Here is a 19,199-nt window from a genome sequence, read left to right as displayed (position 1 = left end):
AAGGGCAAGATGGATGGATGATATCCTGCAGGTGACACACTTGACCTTGGGGGAGCTGGGGGTGGCAACGGCCGACAGAAAGCTCTGGCCTGGGCTGGTCCATGAAGTCACGAAGAGTCGGAAGCGACTGAACGAATAAACAAAAACACACACACTCGCCGCCGCCAGTTGAAAGGCCGATTCAAACCGCCATTCTCATGGACCACGCCTTCCTATTGGCTCCCTTCCTACGGTGCACCTGCTTCTGATTGGATTTCTTTCTCTGTGCGTGTGTAACCTTGCTTCTCATTGGTCATTTTTCCTTTACAGGATTAGCTCCGTTAGTTGAGATTCCTTTCTTTGTGGTGAAGCGACTTAGACGTTCCCCAGACGAAAATGTAGAGACAGGCAAAAGTATTGAAAGACAAATATTACGAATGGCCGAGAAAAACTGAACGCCAACGTTAGCCACGACGCTCTACAAAAGGAATTAGAAAGGGGTTTAAAATTCTTATGGTCCTCTATGGGCTCATTGTGTCATCGCGAATTCTTTTTCGTCTCTATGATGAAAACCGTATATAATTCACATCAGAAACCGCAGTCCTACATGATTATACATTAGCCGCCACAGTGAAAAACTAGTTCAAAGTTTTACCGGAAGTGTCAACATAAACTGCGATGCTGCGTACATCTAAGATTTTCTTATCTCTATAGGTCGAAAATTCATGCGCTCAAGCGCCGGAAACGGAAGTAGAAAAAGGGGCAAGAGCCAATCAAAAGCGGCGTGTGGTTAAGCCAATAGGAATGCCCCTATGTGAGGGGAGAGCTTGGCTATCTCCGCGTGGCGCAGAGTTGAGGTCCTTTTGGCGTCTGCCTGTGTGGAGAGAAGGTGTCTGCGCGGGGCAGAGGCTTCAGGGCTAGGCCTCACGGGGCAGCGGTAGCCCTCCACTCAGTTTAAGAAGAAGCGCCATTTTGTTCCCTTGGTGGGGGGCTCAGGGGCATTATAATTTTCTCTTTCTGACTTAATTAAATGGAATCACTTCTATTGGGGGGGGGCGAGAGAAATTTTCTCCCTTGCTTATATGAGGTTGAATTCCTTCAGGGACAGGGAGAGGTTCGCCAATTGTTGCTGCTTCAAAATACCATGGGTAGAAGCCAACTAAGCTCCTACTTACAGTAGACCCATTAATTACTGAGTCTACTCTAAATAGGACTTTAGTTGGATTCCACCCATGATCACAGTTAAGAATATTTCGATTTCCCCTGCTTTGTCTTTTTAATTTTTATTTGGGATGAAATGGATCCCTTGCGTGCCGCTCACGTTTTGTTGCAGCAGCAAATACAAAATGGGTGAGTATGATTCCCAATGTGATTATCAGTATTGCAGTTTCAATTAACAATTGGCATGAGTGAAAGTTGAATATGTTTTTCCCATGTGTGGCACGTATAATGTGCAAGTTGTATGTTGTACTATGAGATAATGGGTATCCTTTTAGTTGCTGAATATGATTGCTTAATGGTATACACAATTATGAAAACCCATTATTTCCTGTTCACGTGATTTAGTGTGATTAATACTTAGTTTGAGAACCTGCATTTTAAACTAATATACCACTAACTTATATGTGTGTGCTTTATGCATATGTAGCATTTGTTGTTGGCAGAAGGTATAAAGAACTATTAATCTTATTCTTTATTTCCTCAGAAATTGCTTACACCACAGATGGGAAAGTTAGAACATGAAGACCCAACGTGAGGTGCGGTGTTGCTTTGAACCCTCTTTTTTAGGATGTTTTAACAATGTATATTATGTTTTAATTCAGTTTTATGTATTTTTTATTTACTCTTGTTCCCCGCCTCGAACAAAATGGAGAGGCGGGTAAGAAATAAATTATTATTATTAAATATAAGTTATGTCTATATCTGGGAAAGTCATTCCATAATATCAAAATTATAATGTTTATTCTTATATTTGTAGGAAAGATAGTAATGGTTGCCTTGCTGTCAATAGTAGCTATAATCCCAGGGTACTGTGTCCTTTCACAGGAAGAGTACCCTTCTAGAGTCAACTAAGACCTTTGATCTTTTCTCTCAGGTTCTCATAGGATCTCATAAGGAATAGAAAAAGCCCCCCCACACACACACCAATCCCCAAATGTGAGATTCTCGTGATGCAAAACTTCATGTCTGATAATAGATAATGGACAGGATCCAGATGTAGTCATATAGAACTTTGAATTCCATGGATCTGCTCTTGTCTGTATTCAGACCACTGCTTGGAATACATGCACTTTATGGCAAGACTAGAATTTTATCACAGGATATAGTCCTTAAAATGTGCAAAACAAAAGTCCAATGTAAATATTTTTCACTAAGGACCTAAACATCAACATTGTATGTTATTTTTCTTCTCTGCTGCTTCCCTGTGTCCAGTGATTAAACCTTTTATGCTGTTCACATCATGATTTGCTGTGATTATTTTTCATGTAGATGAGGACACAAGATTTAATGTTCTAAATCAGATTGTTAACATAATGTAATTCAGCCAGTAGATGACATACACTCACAATAATTCTCTCTCTCTCTCTCTCTCCACCTGACCTTCTGCTTTCAGGTATCAAGATGTTTCTTTCCAGGATAACCAGGTAACCTTTAAAACAGTTTTGTTAAAACAGGAGAGGAGGGGAAAATTGGTGTTCATTAGGACACTGTTACTGGGAAATTATATGTTATTAACAACTGAATAAACTGCTACTGTGATCATGAAAACTGCTGCTAGATTAACCAGTTTGCTTGTTAAATCCATTGACCATGTTCAGATGACACACTAAGCAATTATCAGTGGAGATTGTGGGCTCTCCCACACTAGAGGCATTCAAGAGGTAGCTTGACAACCATCTGTCAGGTTTGCTTTGACATGGATTCCTGCATTGAGCAGGGGGTTGGACTCTATGGCCTTATAGGCCCCTTCCAACTCTACTAATCAAGGATTCTAGGATTTTAAGCTAAATATGATTTAGCATATCGTCTGAATCATTCCTAACTGTGGAGGCTACATAACCACAATTTAAGCATGCTTATTAATCATTTGCTGCAAAAGAGTTAGCAGCCTAACCATGTGTTAGTGTGTTGTCTGAACTGGCCAACAATGTCCTTGAGCATATGTGCCGTCAGCCTTGCTCACATGTGTGGAAAATGTGTTGTGTAAACTAGCTCTAATAAAAATCTGGATTTCGTGCATAGTTCATTTATAGAAAAAGCTTATTTTGCATACATATAAAATAACAGATCCTGTTCTTCCTTAAAAAATTTCAAAACAGCTTATAGGTCCCAGTTGGTCTTCCACCCTAATTCCAGTCTTAAAACTGGAACCCCCAATAATTTCTTAAGAAAACTTGGGACATTCCACAATCCCTAAAGGGAAACAGTTATTGAGAATGTTGAAATATAAAAGTTAATTATAGGCACAGCAGTTAAGAATAAAGTCATACAGTATTGAAAAATAGATTACAAATAAAGCCATTTCCTTTGTATTTTAGTTATGTGAAACAAAAATTCCAGCTAGTTTTTTTCATCTGGGTTGTTTGTGTGATGTCTTAAGCTATGTTTAACTTACCCATTTGCAACTTATCCATCTAGTGGACAAATTTCCAGGCAGAATACCTTTGAACATGCTTGTGATGGCCAGAATGTGTAAATTTTGACATCTTTATAGACAACATATTGTACATTGTTTCCTGATTTGTATAGATAATAAATGCATACTTTGACCTTGAATTGTCTTGTGGCTTGATTTTTTTAAACACACTTTACCTAAAACTTACTATCCCAGTTGGGGAATTGACAGAAGTTAAATCTAAATTACAGAAGAAGCCTGACAGAAGATGGATTTTTGTGTTTGTGTGTTGGTCTGATGCTTTCCATTCAAGGTATTGGAAGGTCTTTCCCATCTGTACAGGATCATACAACTTCAAAGTAATGAAGGTGAAGTGCTCTGCTGCATATTCTGCAATGAAAATTAAGGTTCCTGAGTAAACTTGGCAGTCATGGGATAAGAGTGGATTAGTAAGGGGCAGAGAGTTGGGATAATTAGACCATTCTTGCAGTGGGGGTGGGGAGTGCAAGAAGTGGGGCTCCCCAAAAATCTGCATTGTTACTGGTGAGGGCAATACTGGCGCAAGACAGTGAGTGAAGAAGGAAGGAGCAACACTCGAAAGAAAAAGTCACATTTCCAGCGTGCATCTATCTATATTCCCATATTTAGGCTCCAATCCTATAACCTCTTCTCTGAGAATAAGGCTCATTGAACTCAAATGGAATGGTTTCTGACTAGACTTGTATAGGACTCTGCTGGTAACTTCAAACTATCACAGGTGCTTGTCACAAGAAAGGCCTTACAGGAACATTTCAAAAACACGTGTACACATGCAAAACATATACATTAAGACAAAGCGATACGAAGCTAGATTGTAAGAAAGAAATAGAAATGGCCCCTGTTCAGAAGACACCTTAAACCATGGCTTTAACCATGGTGAATAAGACTTTCTGCCTTCTTCACCATGGTTAAATCCATGGTTTAAGGTGTCTTCTGAACTGGGGCATTTAGTTGTAAATTAACATGGTTTAGTGGCCTGATTTGAATCCTGCTAGACATGATAGCTATTTTGCTGGGCAATAACAGAACAGGCTATTACTCTTACGTCCTGTTTACGCCATAGGCATCTTGGTGGCCACTGAGATGCTGGGTTAGATAGCCTTTGGCCTGATCTCATGGTCATAACGTTAGCAAAGTTAGTCCCAGATCTCTAGAAAACAAAAGCTGATAGTGGTGGCTTATAGATTAATTCTTGAGTAGTTATTTTAAAAATAGTTTCTAGGCTTACTGTGAGTTCCTCTAACTCAAACATTTCATGCAGTCCTCTAAATGGGAAAACGCAAACTTCAATTGTGTGCTCATGTCTAAGGAAATGAGGAGAAATGGTGAGACTTGTAGTTTAATCCAATGCATGTTTTACTTGGAAGTAAATACCTTTTGGATCCTTGGAATTTGCATTTCTTTACTGAAAGACTCGCTCTTCCCATTTATCTCCACCTTCACTCCCCTTCTGTTATTACCCCATGTATGCTGACAAGCCCTACAGAGCAGGAGCTTTGCTTTAAAGCACCATGCACAATTACGGTGCTATTTAAATACTACATAAGAACTTGAATGTTAAATGTGAGCTTCCTTTTGCTTAGGGTTTAAGCTATGTAAAGTAGTTAGGGTGCAATCCTGTGCATGTTCAGAAAAATAATCCTACAATTCCTATTATTCTCCAGCTAGCCATATCAGGGCCTTATTTGGTCTAAAGATGTATAGGATTGCATCCTTAGTTGCAGTGTTATGATCTATTGCCATAACTGCTGCATGTTTTACCTGGCATTTATTGATTTAATATCTAGCTTACTAAAACTTTTTAAACTTTGTATTTCATTTTAACTGTTTTTAATGAATTTTATTTATCACCATCTGATTTGACAATGAAGGGCAGTATATACTTTAGATAAATAGCTAAATAAAGAAAAGCAATTGTATGTTTTTAGAAGCACTTCAGAACAAAACCAACAACCACAAGTAACACATCCAGTTTATAGTTTTTATAGATTTACATTTTTAAAAAAATAAAAAATGAAATTTCATAGATTTACATTTTTAAAAAACATATTCGATTTTATGTTCAGAAGGCCAGCCTCTTCTCCACTCACAGAAAGTGCTACCACCTGAGAGTGCAAAGGTACTTGAAATACATCTGTAATATGTGAAAACACCAATGTCTCCCCTCTACATAGTATTGGACTGAAATTCAGTATATTAGATGTCAAATGATACAGTGCACTTTTCCTTAGATGATTAGAAATGGACCAATGTGTTCCTTGCCCTTGCTTGAAGGCAGGCAGTGTCTAGGGCACAGGGTATTGCAACAAGATGCTGCTGAAGGGGTTGTTTCTCTTATACCTCTCATCTCTGATGCTTAATAAAAGACAAGAGAAGAATAAAACACCCCAAGAAGCTGGGCTGTGTGTTTCTCTCATGGCAACCCTATGAGGTGAGCTAGGCAGAGTGCGTACCTTGCCCAAAGCAATACATTGGTAGAAAAGAGTTGTGGAGTTATAAAAGATAAGGGGTTTAATGTGCATGTGAAGAGCTTAATCTGAGCCAGAGTTGCCAGCCATGTTGGATTAGGGCAGCAATAAGGAATCTTTTGGGCCCATGAGCACGTTGGGAAGAGTCACAGCCTCTCAGCCCAACCTCCCTCACAGGATTGTTGTAAGGATGGAGAAGGTTATGTACGCTGCCTTGGGTTTCTTGGGGGAGCGGGGGAGGTAGGATAGGAATGAAATAAATAAATTTGAGGAACTCAGTATAACCATAAAATGGCTGCCATGGATAGGCATAGTCACAAAGAGCAAGTAACCTGTCCAGAGGTATTCATGAGAAATTAAGATGGCAGCAGCTAGACACCCCCATTTCACTTTGAAGTAATCCCAGCCGCCACTAACAATGTAAACTTTTAAAATTAAAATTGGGAGGAGTAAGGCTTTTTGGTGGGCACCAAAGGTGTCTGGGGACACACTGGAGCCCATGGGCACCATCTTGCCTACCCATGGACAAGGGAGCAGCTTTCAGTAACAGAGCTTGGCAATGGGGCACAGCTAAAACTTGTCCCTTGAAGAGCATTCCAGATAAGCATCCTGTTCAGTACATATTTTCAGAAATAAGGTGTGGGCACGAAAGCTAAATTATGACTTGGATGTCATTTTTATCCCAAGCAGAAATCAGAACGTTGGCCTCCATCCAAGGTGTGCAGGAGCAAAGCTGTCTGCTTATTGTGCAATTCTATTCATGTCTACTTGGCAATAAGCCCCATTGAGTTCAATGGAACTTACTCTCAGAATTGCAGACTTAATATCTATAAAGAGTTGAGAATCAAGTCCAGCTTGGGGCAAATCCTATAGCTCAGTGGTAGAGCTATAGTACATGTACAATGATGGTGCTATATAAGTAAATAAAAAATAATAGAGCACCTGCATCACATGCAGAAATCCCCAGTTTCAATCCTTGACATCTCTAGGTAGGCTAGGAAAGACCCTTGTCCAAAATCCTGGAGAGCCACTGCCAGAATCAGTGACCTGACTAAATATAAGGAATCTCCAATGTTCTTACCCTCTGGACCAAAGCAGACATTATTTTAAACGTGTGTCTAGTAGTAATGTTTATTTTTCAATTTCTATAGTAGGTACAGGGGGCCTGATCCAGATATTAAAAGCCCACTCACTGCGCTAGGTTCCTGATATGTATCATGGCCTACTCTAGCCATCTACACTAACTGCCGTGAGTGGCATTTTCTTGGTCAGGTACAAAACAAGTAAGTAAAAATGAGGTGATGGAGGAGAAAAAGGCATAGCTGCTAGGCACACATTAAAAGTAATGTCTGTTTTGGCCCTTGATGCCCTGTAGCCAGCCTAAAAGTTCAGGGTGGGGGAGTAAAGAAGGGGAGTAGTCCATCAGGTTTGCAAGCCTTTAAAACTGTTTATTAATTTGAAAAAAAAATTAGGGGCAGCAGAGAAAATTTGCGGGGAAGCTGTATATCCTCCTATATGTCACCTGCTCCACCAGCTATCGCCTTCATACCCTACTTTAGCTTGTGGGCTTCTCGGTTAGCCATTGTGGAAGCAGGATGGGTGGACTAGGCTTTTGAGGTTGTGCCCTGTGTTAGTCCTACTTCGAGTAGACCCATTGAAATAAATGGGGCTTAAGTGAGGCTAACTTTTGGTACAGCCCCATCGTCTGATCCAGCTAGGGCTCTGCTGAAGTAGTTGTTGCTGTAAGCTCAGCGGGGAGGGAAAGGTACTTTGCACATGTACAGAGTTACTGCAATATTTGGTACAAGTATAAGCTCTGTTAGGATTAAAATTAAAGTCTGGCTCTTGTCATGGCCTGGAACAAGAAAAACAGGGCTCGGGCCTCGCTCCAATGGTGCCCAGCGCGGCCTCCCGCTCCCGCTCCCGAGACTCCAGGGCACTCCGACCACTTGGCGCGTCGGCGCTGTCTCTGCCTCGGAGGCTGCGTGGCGTCGGGTAGGCCCGTCCCCTTCCCAGGCAGGCCCAGCCCAAGCGGCGGGGCGGGTGTCAGTTTGTCCCGGAAGCCGCCGGGATGGAGGCGGTGCTCCGGCTGCCACGTTGAAGCGGAACGTGGAGGAGCCTCGGGCCCTGATAGAAAGCGAGGAGGAGCCGCCGGCGAAGGAGGCCGCAACTGAGCCCTGCCTTTCCTGGAGAGGGTGACCGGCCGGAGCAGGTGAGGAGGCGGGAGAGAAAAGGGGCTAGCGGCAACCCGCTGCCTTGCTCGCCATCATCCTATCCCCAGTTAAACGGTCTGTATGGGCCGCTTCCCTTTAAAGAGACCGGGAGCTCCAGGGCGCGCTCTCCAGTGTTTTGCGTCCTGTGTATCTTTACTCAGAAGTAAATCCTACTGAGCCCCATGGGGTTGACCCCCAAGTAGGACTGCAGCCCTAATTGGAATGATTGGGTGAAGCAGAATGTGGGGCGGGCGTGACCTTAGTACTCTCTCTTTGCAGACAGGAGATCACCAGAGTCATGTTTGTTTTGATAAGGGACCCCTTCTTCCCCCTCCCTTTTCCTAGAGTTATGAAGAATGGGAATTTGGGCTCAGAGAGGGTCGCCTGGGTTGGATCTGGAGGAAACTTCTTTTTAATGCTGCACCTCCTTTGTTCTTTTGGGTTGGGGGTTGGCCGAGTCGTTCACTTCTTCCCCTTGGTGTGGTAGAGTGTATGCATATGTGCTTGTAGTTGTAGAAAGTGTGTGTATGTGGAGAGGGGGAAGACAACACCACATAGGCAAAATTATGCTGTACGTACTTGGCAGTAATAAATCTGGAAGAGTTAGTTAGAATCCCCACTTTAATCCCTAAGTGTGCTTGAAAAGCTATATAAAGCAACCCCCTTCCATTACCAATGTATGTTAAGAGATTATGAGACCAGTAGATACCTTTTAACCCACCCTAAAACTGTCCTGAAAGGATAAATTGGGAAGGGAATTGTAAAAGTTAATTGATTTGTGTATTAAAACTCACCCAGTGATTCCCGACTCGTTCTTGATATTTTCTGCAAGGCCTTGGTTGATATTTTTGTGTAATTCCTACAGAAAACTGCACTTTTACTCAAGATCAGTTAATTCAGAATATCTGCCTTCTCTGGAATTCACACCAAAGATAACTTAATGCAAACTGCTTTGCCCATAGGGCTGAGCCTGGGATCTTTGGGGTGTTTCCAGACGAGGGTTTTATTGTGCCTTTGTCACCCCTACTTCATTCAAAGAATTTTTCAGGGGGTTCAGATGATGTTGTTTTCCCACTGCTTTTTCCATCTTGTTTCTTATCACAAAATACCAGTTAAGGAGAAAAAAAACCCAGAATAGCTATACAGTGACTTCTAATTAGTAATGCTACAAACCCTCCACCTGGAATCACCCTTGACCAGGCTCATTAAGAAGGCAAAATGGGTGTGTGTGTGTGTGTGTGTGTGTATTTCATGTCAGTGTAATATTGTGGGTGAATTGCTTAATCAGTCAATTTACTGAAGGCAACCAAATACAGGTTTTAGCCAATTACATACACAAAAGTTATACACAGAGTATAAAAGTGTGTTATATACAAAAGAATAGATAAAATGTTATAAATGTTATATTACAAAAACTGGGAGGGTTTTGAATTAATTACCACAGAACAACCTCCCCATACCTGGTGCCCTTGGGAGGTGATGGATTACCAAACCCAGCATCCCCCAGCCAGCATGGTTTGCTGTTGCATCTCAAGCATGCGATCTTGTGTGTATTGGTACTGATTCTGTATTGGCTTTTACTAAACATGGGATAGAATCTCCATTCTACATGCAGACTTGCTTCATGGCAAGTGGGAAGTAGCCACCCTTCAATCAAATGTTATACTGTGGTTTAAGGAGAAATGAGGCAGCATTAAGTGATCTTGAGTATGTGGCCCTTTGGCCCATTAATCTATCTAAATGAGCGGCTGGGGCAGTATCAAAAGTTTTGGTGCTGTCAGTTGAGTAATGATCCGTTTTCCACACACCTAGAAGGTTACAAGCAAGGGACGCAAGGCTGCAATGATACTTTCCAAGTACAATAATGCAAAAAACTTGTCCCATGCTGTTTTGTTGAGTTGTTTAGGGAACTTGAAATTTGGCCTATGTCAGACTGGAAAATAGGAATCACTCCTTATTCTGCACATGCCTATTGAAGAATAGTGATTAACTGAGCTTTTATAATATGTTACAAGTTAAATTTCTATCTTGGACGTAGGCCCAGAACAACCTAAACCTCCATTTGTATAGTGTATATTTTTAAAATTGGCATGTGGCAACACCTAAATTCCTGCTGCATGATCTGTCAAGCAATCTTATTTCAGGAAGTGTGATTTATATGGCAGTTGTACGTTAACCAAAATGAAGAAGTGCTGTGGTCAGTTGTTGCAAGATTGGTCCCAGAGAACGTATAGAATATATACATGACAATGAGCAGTATCTAATGTTAGTCCTATCTAAACTAGTCCTATTCACTTTAGTGGCTTTACTCTGTGTTGCGAGTACCATTGGAAACTGCCCAATTTACTTCACATTTTTCTTGGTATAGGAGCATACGCTTTTTAATTGATCCTTTGCAACTTGCAAACTAAGTTGGAACACTAGCAGAAATTGGACAAATTAGAGAAATTGCCGTACCTTGTTTTTTATTGTCGCAAATAAAGTTTCATTGAATATAAGAGCTCCAGAGGTCTACTGTTGTTCAAACTTCATTTTCCTTTTCCAATTCGGCAAGAGAATTTAGAAGCTACATTTCGTTATATACAAACGCCGAAATGACATCTGTGCTTTTACCACATGGGACATTTTATTTTAAACATTTGTAGAAACACTTTTCTAAAAGTTGAAATGTGATTAACAAGTAGTAACAGGAATAAAAACCAATATAAAACCAGGAACACACTACAGAATTAGCCACAGAAACTAGATCAGCCAAATGCCTAATGGAAAAGGAGTTGTACGGCTTTTCTAGAACCTCAATGTGGATTTTCAAACTTCAGGCTGGATGTTCCAGAGCTTAGGAGCCAGTGTTGTAAAGTCTCTGCTTCTAGCTCCCATTGTCCTTACTTAAGGATGGCCCAACAAGTAATGCCAGCTAACCTGATTTCAGCTTGCATGTGAGCTTATATATAGATAGGTGGTCCTTCAGGTGTGTAGGTCCCAGTCTGCAAAGGGCTTTAAAGGTTAAACCAACTACCTTGCATTGAATGCAGAAGCGATTTGGTATGTCAGTGAGAACAAAAGAGAATTACTATAAAATTTTGTGGAGGTGGTACCTAACCCCGATTAGACTGAATAAGATAAATAATCAGCATTCAGCAAATTGTTGGAGAGGTTGTGGGGAAAAAGGAACGTATTTACATATGTGGTGGGAATGCAAATATGTACAAAGATTATGGAAGATGGTGTTTTTTGAAATTGAAGAAATAGTGGGAATGAAAATAGAACAAACACCAAAAATTGCATTACTGTCACTATTTGAAGATTTAAAATGTGGAAAAGAAATTAAAGAATTGATATCGAGTTTGCTGACAGCAGCACGATTGATGGTAGCTAGGAACTGGAAGATTCAGGGGGAATATTCTATTGAAGAATGGTATAGAGAAGTTTGGGAAATAGCTATTAATGATAAATTGACTTGTAATATTAAGTGGAGGAAAGGTATAATTAAAATAAATGAGTTTGAAGGAATTTGGAAACAGTTCCTAATATTTGTGTTTTCTAAGGGAAGTGGGAAACCGCCAGCGGAAGAAAGTATGAGATTTTGGAAGCAGGAATAGATCCTGAGGTGGGGGGTGCACTTATATGTTAAGAATGATTATATTGTATGATAGGATAGGTTATAGATAATATTTACTCAATATATATGTATTCAACGTTTATTCAAAATGTATGTAGTATGTTGTGTTGTTGTTTCTTTTTTGTAAGATGTTTTAATTTGTAAAAATAAAATAAAAATTTTTTTTTTAAAAAAGAAGCGATTTGGTAAGCAGTATAACTTGCACAGCACAGGTTGAATATGAGCACACCTCCCCACAAAATGACGGAGTGTGCAAAGCTGCATTCTGTACCAGTCAAAGCTTCTGAGTGGTCTTCAAGGGCATTCCCACGTAGAACGTATGGCAGTAGTCCAACCGAGATGCTACGGATCAGTGAATCAGTGTAGTAGGGTTCAACCTGGCTAGAAGTAGCTGAGAATAAACATACTGAAGTTGAATCTAGGCCTTGCTACACTCGTCTATGCTTCTTTAACTTTCAGGTTTTACTACTGCAACTCACTCTACCTGGGTAGCCTCCATGCATGCCAAATGTAGAGGCAAGAAAACTAGTCCCCTCCAGGCTGCAGGCCAACCTTCCAGATGTATTGGGCTGCAGACGTATTCTCCACCTAAGGAATTTGTCATGTTGGAAGTAGCCTATTCATGGGCTTAATTATTGCAAACGTTATCTCTTTGTAGCTAGAAGTCATTTTCAGATAACTGTTTCAACTCCGACAAACTGTTAACAGGGAAGGGAATGTTTAGTTCCTTGTGAAGGAAAAAGGTGGTTGCCATGGCCATGTTCACACAAGACACTGCCCTTGGTTTTTTAAGCCTCTGGAGTAGTACCATATTGGTATAAAATTATAGTAGTGTACCTTTTTAGGAGGTAGTGTGCTAAAGAACAAAATGGGATCTCCAAGGGCTGCATATTCTGGTGTAGTCTTGTTAGCCATTCAAGCAATTGGCAAATAGCCTCAAAGATAGGTTTGAGAGATGCTTATCTGAAAGTGTTCAGTCTTTCTGTTTTACTCTTTCTCCTTTTATCTTGTTCCACGTTCTTATGAAAGTTACTGTGATGTTCCAACATCATTTTTAGTTAAAACGGTAAGAGGAAGCAGTAGCTAGAATACAACTTTGGGCACTTTGTCTTCATATTGAGAGCCACATTGTCGTTTTTTAAGGCAATTAGATAGAGGACTGTAGGTGGAAAGTATCAACATTTCAGGATTAAGATATTCCAGAACATTCTCATTACTGCAGTTCACAGGCATCCTACCTAGAATACTTCTATACTAATTGCAAGATTGTTTTACTATCCTGGGCAGCAGACAACATTTGAACTAGCTAACTTTGCAGGACTTCAGATCAGTGTGTGTATTTGATCTCGTTGATCAATGGGAGTTGAAATTGGTAAACAGGAACTTGGAGTGGATGTTATTTCTTGTATTCATTTACTATAATTATAGACCATCTTTCAACCATAATGGCTCCCCAAGGTGGTTTCGCTGGCGACGCAGCAGCAAACCTGGAGTTGGCATCATGTGTACACTAAGAAGGGAGTTGAAGCCGGGCTCAGATCCCTGTAGAACATGGAAGTTTGCAAAGCCATACTTTTTACTTTTGGACTTTATTCCATCTCATTGGTCTTTAACTGGTGGATTGGGACCCCAAGCTGACACACAGGACAGTGCAAAGTGGGCTGCCTCCAGAGCACGGCCACCATTTTCTTGCACCTTTTTGGGGGGTGGGGTGGGAGGGAACAGTTATGAGAATGGGAAAGAGGAAAGGTAAACCCGAAAAGATGGTGGACAGAGATCAAGAGAAGGCGAGGGACGATGGTGAGGGGGGGGGGATATACATGTTTAAAAGTGGATCTCGTGAGATAGGTTGGGGTTAAAGGTCTGAAAAGGGTGGAGACCGTGCTTTTTAGATGTACAGCTAAGACAGTGGTACGTGGACCAGCTATAACTCTTTCAACTGTTGCTTGTATTGGATGGCTTACCCAAAGGGAAGGAGGAAGAATAGATAGTATCTTAACAGCCAGTAGCTGCATTGCCTATGTTGTCCTCTGCCCCCAAAAGGTGCTATAAATAGGATTAAAAATAATAGAGTTTGGGTGAACTTCTAATAATGGAGCATCAGCATGTATTTTATCCGATTTAAAATACTTATTCTTCAGCCACGAGGAACAGCATGGAATATAAACTTATTTTAAAAACCTGATGGTCATATTAGAGCTTCAAAGCCAAGAAAAATCACACAGAGCTTCAGAAGCAAGCTCCCAATTGATGACTGAGCCGCTCAGAATTAGGTCTGGCTTGTGGTTTTGTGCCTGGGTGTTTGCGTAGAGAGTCATGTGGCTTTCTGTCCTGAGATTCTCATTTCCAGGGAAGCAAAAAAGGGAGAGGGAAAGCAGAGACATAGGCTTCCAACTAGAGTGTGCTGTGAGGATGAGGCACAGGTATTCTAAGAGAGATCCACCATTGCTCCTAACTAATAATTTTCAGGGTCTTTGTGCGCTCCAAGTCCTGCCTGTCTTTGGACAGGACTTGGAGCAAATACAGCAGAGTGTGAAAGCAATTGGAGCAGATCATTAGTTCTTTCCAGCCACTGCATTCCAAGCGGACCAGGAATTGGAGCTTCACATGCTTCATCCTATGGGTTGGAGTGAGGTAGAGGGTAAGCGTATGGTGTCCTGCGGGTCTGGCCTAGGCAATTTATTCAAGGCCAGGATCTCTTCTCGATCATCCCAAGTTACAGGAAACCAGATTCCGGCTGGACATCAGGAAAAATCCTGACTGTTAGAGCAGTATGACAATGTAACCAATAACCTAGGGAGGTGGTGGGCTCTCCCACACTAGAGGCATTCAAGAGGCATATGGACAACCATCTGTCAGGGATGCTGTAGGGTGGATTCCTGCATTGAACGGGGTGTGTGTTTGTGTGTGTGTGTGGACTCAATGGCCTTATAGGCCCCTTCCAGCTCTACTATTCTATGATTCTATAAGGGTCACCTGTACTGCCTTCCTTTAGAACATTCTGCATTTGTTATTAAAATGATTAAAAACATGTATCAGGAGAGTCCAAGGAGTTCTAAGAGTATTTGATACTTAAAGCTCATTAGACATGAAAGAAATACTATATTTGTTTCATGTGACTTTGAGGCATAGTCATTTTGATCACAAAAAGCTATTTTGGTGGTGAAATCAAAGAGTGAAAGAAATTCATTCCAGTGCATAGTAAATACTTTAGTACACATTTTATCCTACAGTTCATTGAGTACCTATTGGATAATGACCATAATATACTAATGATAAGGGGTACAGCTCCTCTTCTCCCCGGCTCCTTGGTCATGTCCTGCCTGCAAAGTGTGGATTGACTTGAGAATTTGAAGGTATTTACTCTCCGTGGAAAACTCTTCTAAGTTTCATCCTTGGCAAATCATGCCTTGAGAGAAGTTTCAGCTCTAGTGTCCTATTTGGATGCTTATCCTGGAGTCTACATCAGGTGTGGGAGATAGCAGGAAGCTATAACCCAGCCGTGGCAAACCCGGCGCACTCCAGATGTATTTGTCTACAGATGTCATAATACCCTGAAGGCAAGTCCAAGGGCTGTCCTAGATGGGGAATGCTGGGAGTTGCAGGACTTTTTTCCTGTCTAAGCATGAATAGGATTGCGCCCTAAAACAGCTAAAATGGATCAAACACATTTCCCCTAGAGGTCCTCTGAGCTACATAATTCATGGTTAGCAATAACAGCAGGCCCTTTGGAAAAGAAAACTGGGAAAAGGCTATTTCAGGGTATGTTAGACTGCCATATGGGAAACATTTTTTCTAGGTGCTTAAATTAAGTCTGGATTCCTGTACCCACTTACCTGGGAGTAAGCCCCATTGAAATCAGTGGAACTTCTGAGTAGACATATATGGAGTTGCACTGTCGGTTCTACAAGCTCGAGTGAGACCAACCTCTATTGTAACTTCTTTAAATGTTGCTGAATATTCCGAAGGCTATTTTGGCTTTATTTTTCAGCAATGTTTAAATACAATTCTAAATATAAAAGCAAATGTTTCCACTTGCACAGTTTTGACTTCAAAGCTGTTTTTCATCCTTCCGATGTGTCAGTTTTTAATTCTGTTTTGTTTCCTGCCTTTCATTTAGTGATGCTGTCTGTTACTCTGTTTTCAGCAGGATGAAGCTAAAAGAGATAGACCGTACTGCCATGCAGGCATGGAGTCCATCTGACCACCATCCCATTTACTTGGCTACTGGTGAGTTTTTGAAAAAGACTTCGTTAATATTCCATGCAAATGTGGAAATGTTTATTATGACTGCAATTGACACTCATAATTGAAGAACATCCTCCTGTCATCTGGTCTTTTAAAAATGTGGTACTTGTTCCCAACAAATCAGAACCTCTACCTCCACCTGTGTCTTTTGTTGGTCTGGATTAATTTATATTTGCTTTAAATAAGAACATGTGGCTTTCTTTGCTGGATCAGACCAACAGTAGAACAGCTTGCTCAACACCGGCCAGATATTTCTGCTTGCCCGGAAGCCAGGCATGAAGGTGAAAGCCTTCTCCTGTTGTTTAGCCCCAACATCTGTATTCTAGGGTAGGCTGCCTTTATACGTGGAGGTTCCACTTATCTTTCATAGCCATTGACAGAATTGTCCTTCCTGAATTCGTTCTAAAGCCACCTATAAAAATGTACAACAGCATTGGTTAGTATATTACATGGCTTTTCTACATACTTCATCCAGCCATTACCAAAAGCGAGAATTTCACTTGCAGCGCAATCCTGGCCACGTTTACTTGGACGCAAGTCCCTCTGTGTTCCACAGGCCTTCCCGTTGGTGTGGAAACATTCGGATCTGATAAAAAAGTGTTATCTTAAACCAAAAACAAACCTGAAAACAAAATAGGTTTAAGGAAACTGATTAGAAACAGTATGTCAAATTCTCATGTAACTATGCCTGTTGAAATAAAATCATGTGTCCATTTAAAATATATTTAATTATAAAACAAAGATGTACACTTAAAATTTGAACAGAATGGTCCACAAACGTACAACAAACATAAATCCCAAATGCGTTTCGACCCACAAGGTCTTCATCAGTGGGAAAATAATTTTATACAGATTTTAAACTTTTTAATGCAAATTTAAAAAAAACTTTTTTATCCCCCAGATACAAGGATTTCCAATAGGACCAAAAATTGGCTCCTATAAACTTTCAAAGATATAGCAAGCTTATCATACATAAACTTTTGAAGTCAGTACTTTTCATAAGCCTGCATGAACTAGAGATATTATTTACTCTTCAGATACAACTTGGGAGTCAAGTTTCTTGGAGACAGGAGGGAACACCTAGTCCCCCGTCTTTTTTGCTGTATTTTTGAAGATTTATAAGAGCCAATTTTTGGTCCTGTTAAAACATTCAGCCCGAGGGCTGAATTCCATTTCAGAGAAGCTCTTGTGCAGGGGCCACATTCCAAAAATACCAGCATACCAGCTTCAAGCTCTTACTGCCAGTAACTAAGCATTTCATCCTTTTAGAATCGGGAAATAATTCCTGGGAAACTACCAAAGGTTCGGTGATCTAGTGAGGCCATCTAGGGATCTCCGAAGGGCCAGATTTGCCCTGCCCCTGGGATGAGGTTCTGCATCCCTAATATAGAGACGTGCAGCCTTAATAGGATCATTGGGTTTGTGCAGTGCTTACCAAAAGTTCAGCTCAGCTCTTCTACAGCACATTAAGAGCACCATCCTATGCATGGCTGGCTGGGACATCGTGGGAATTGTAGGACTTTTTTTTCTGTCTAAACATGCATAGGATTACACCCTAAATTCCATTTTCCTTGGTGATTACTGACATCATTAAGTGAGAGGGAGATTGTGCAAACAGTAAAATGTGTTCTAATCCTATCAACCTGCCTGGTCACGGAGGTCATCTGAGGGCATGCTCCTGGTGGTTCCACATGGACCTATGGTCCGACTGGACTCCCCCAGGAGAAAAGCCTTAAATGTGGTGGCCCCCTTCCTATGGAATTCCCTGCCTCTGGAGGTCAGGCAGGCTCCAACTTTGTATTCCTTCTGATGCCTCCTGAAAACGTTGTTGTTCCAGGAAGCCTTCCCTTAATGACCAGCCGTGGTTTTATTGCACTTTGCTTTTGTTTTTTAAATAAAGTTTTAATGTGTTTTTATTCTGTTTGTATTCTTTTATTCTGTTTGCCCAGCGCTCTGAAATCCTTGAACAGCTTATAAATATTGTTAATAACAACAACAGCCACAAAAGGATTCAAAGTTTGGTGAAGAGTAGTGATAGTTTTTGTTCTTAAAAATAGTTGAAAAACAAGCTTAGGTTTTGTGTTAACCCTCAAAAGTGACATGTTTATAGTAGATCAGTGGTAAGGAAGTGATTGCACGTCTCTATGCAGGTACATCTGCTCAGCAGTTAGATGCGACCTTCAGCAGCAATGCTTCCCTGGAAATATTTGAACTTGACTTGACAGACCCCTCGCTGGATATGAAGTCCTGTGCCATTTTCTCTTCCTCACATAGGTATGTGTTGTTTTTTTTAAAACTATCCACTTATGATAACCGCAGCACATAACATGCGTAGAAAGGTCAGGCTGTGAATGCTGGCAGCTAAGGGCTGCAGCATTCAACATCTGGATTTGGACACGGGAGCCAAATGGGTAAGTGGTCTGCATCCAGCCCTGGGGGCCTATGCACAGCTTCTTTGCCACACCAAGGCAACTGTGCCGCTGTGCATTTGGCCAGAGCATAGCAATGGCAGGCCCAGACAGAGGCTGTGGAAGGGGTCATGCCAAAGCAATCTCTGGTAGAGAGGGATCATTGCTGCAGGCCCTACCTAGAGCAGGGCCCAACAGTCCCCGCTACGTCCCCTGGGCTTTCTGGGACAGACAGGTGGGAAGGAGAAGGAAGATGCTAGCAAGAGCATCATGCTCAGGTACTCTGGGGCTTATTATTATTGTTATTATTTATTTATTTATTTATTTATTTATATAGCACCATCGGTGTACATGGTGTTGTACAGAGTAAAACCATAAAATAGCAAAACCCTGCTAGAATGTATTAGAATGTAAGCTGCATAGGCTTACAGTCTAATAAAATCATAATAAAACAATAAGAAAGGAAAGGGAATGCACCAAACGGGTACAGGGGAGAGTAAAACTAACAGTATAAAAGTAAGATCAAAATCAAGTTCTAAAAGCTTTAGAAAAAAGAAAAGTTTTGAGCTGGGCTTTAAAAACTGTGATTGAACTTGTGGTTCGCAAATG

General features: G+C 41.1%; 1 protein-coding gene and 1 long non-coding RNA gene across 14 annotated transcripts in view; both read left to right on the top strand.

The window, feature by feature from the left end:
- The first annotated feature begins 859 nt into the window (after window positions 1-859).
- LOC134404634 (uncharacterized) lies at window positions 860-3,748 on the top strand. The gene is made up of 3 exons (XR_010025891.1): window positions 860-1,329; window positions 1,685-1,736; window positions 2,594-3,748. It is a non-coding gene; the product is annotated as an uncharacterized LOC134404634 (long non-coding RNA).
- A 4,416-nt stretch (window positions 3,749-8,164) lies between these two features.
- Window positions 8,165-19,199, top strand: part of SEC31A (SEC31 homolog A, COPII coat complex component) — a 65,154-nt gene continuing 54,119 nt past the window's right edge. For 12 of the 13 annotated variants that reach the window (XM_063135918.1, XM_063135916.1, XM_063135915.1 and 9 more), the window contains exons 1-3: window positions 8,165-8,314; window positions 16,082-16,164; window positions 18,333-18,456. In XM_063135918.1, the coding sequence (XP_062991988.1) occupies window positions 16,086-16,164; window positions 18,333-18,456 (203 nt within the window). In that variant the 5' untranslated portion in view covers window positions 8,165-8,314; window positions 16,082-16,085. Of the gene's footprint in view, window positions 8,315-16,054; window positions 16,165-18,332; window positions 18,457-19,199 lie in introns of all 13 variants that reach the window. The other variant, XM_063135906.1, reaches the window with a different exon arrangement.

The sequence above is a fragment of the Elgaria multicarinata genome, chromosome 10 (genome assembly GCF_023053635.1).
Source record: "Elgaria multicarinata webbii isolate HBS135686 ecotype San Diego chromosome 10, rElgMul1.1.pri, whole genome shotgun sequence".
Taxonomy (NCBI): domain Eukaryota; kingdom Metazoa; phylum Chordata; class Lepidosauria; order Squamata; family Anguidae; genus Elgaria; species Elgaria multicarinata.
The sequence above is the reverse complement of the archived record's forward strand: the minus strand, read 5'-3'. Positions and strand labels throughout refer to the sequence as shown.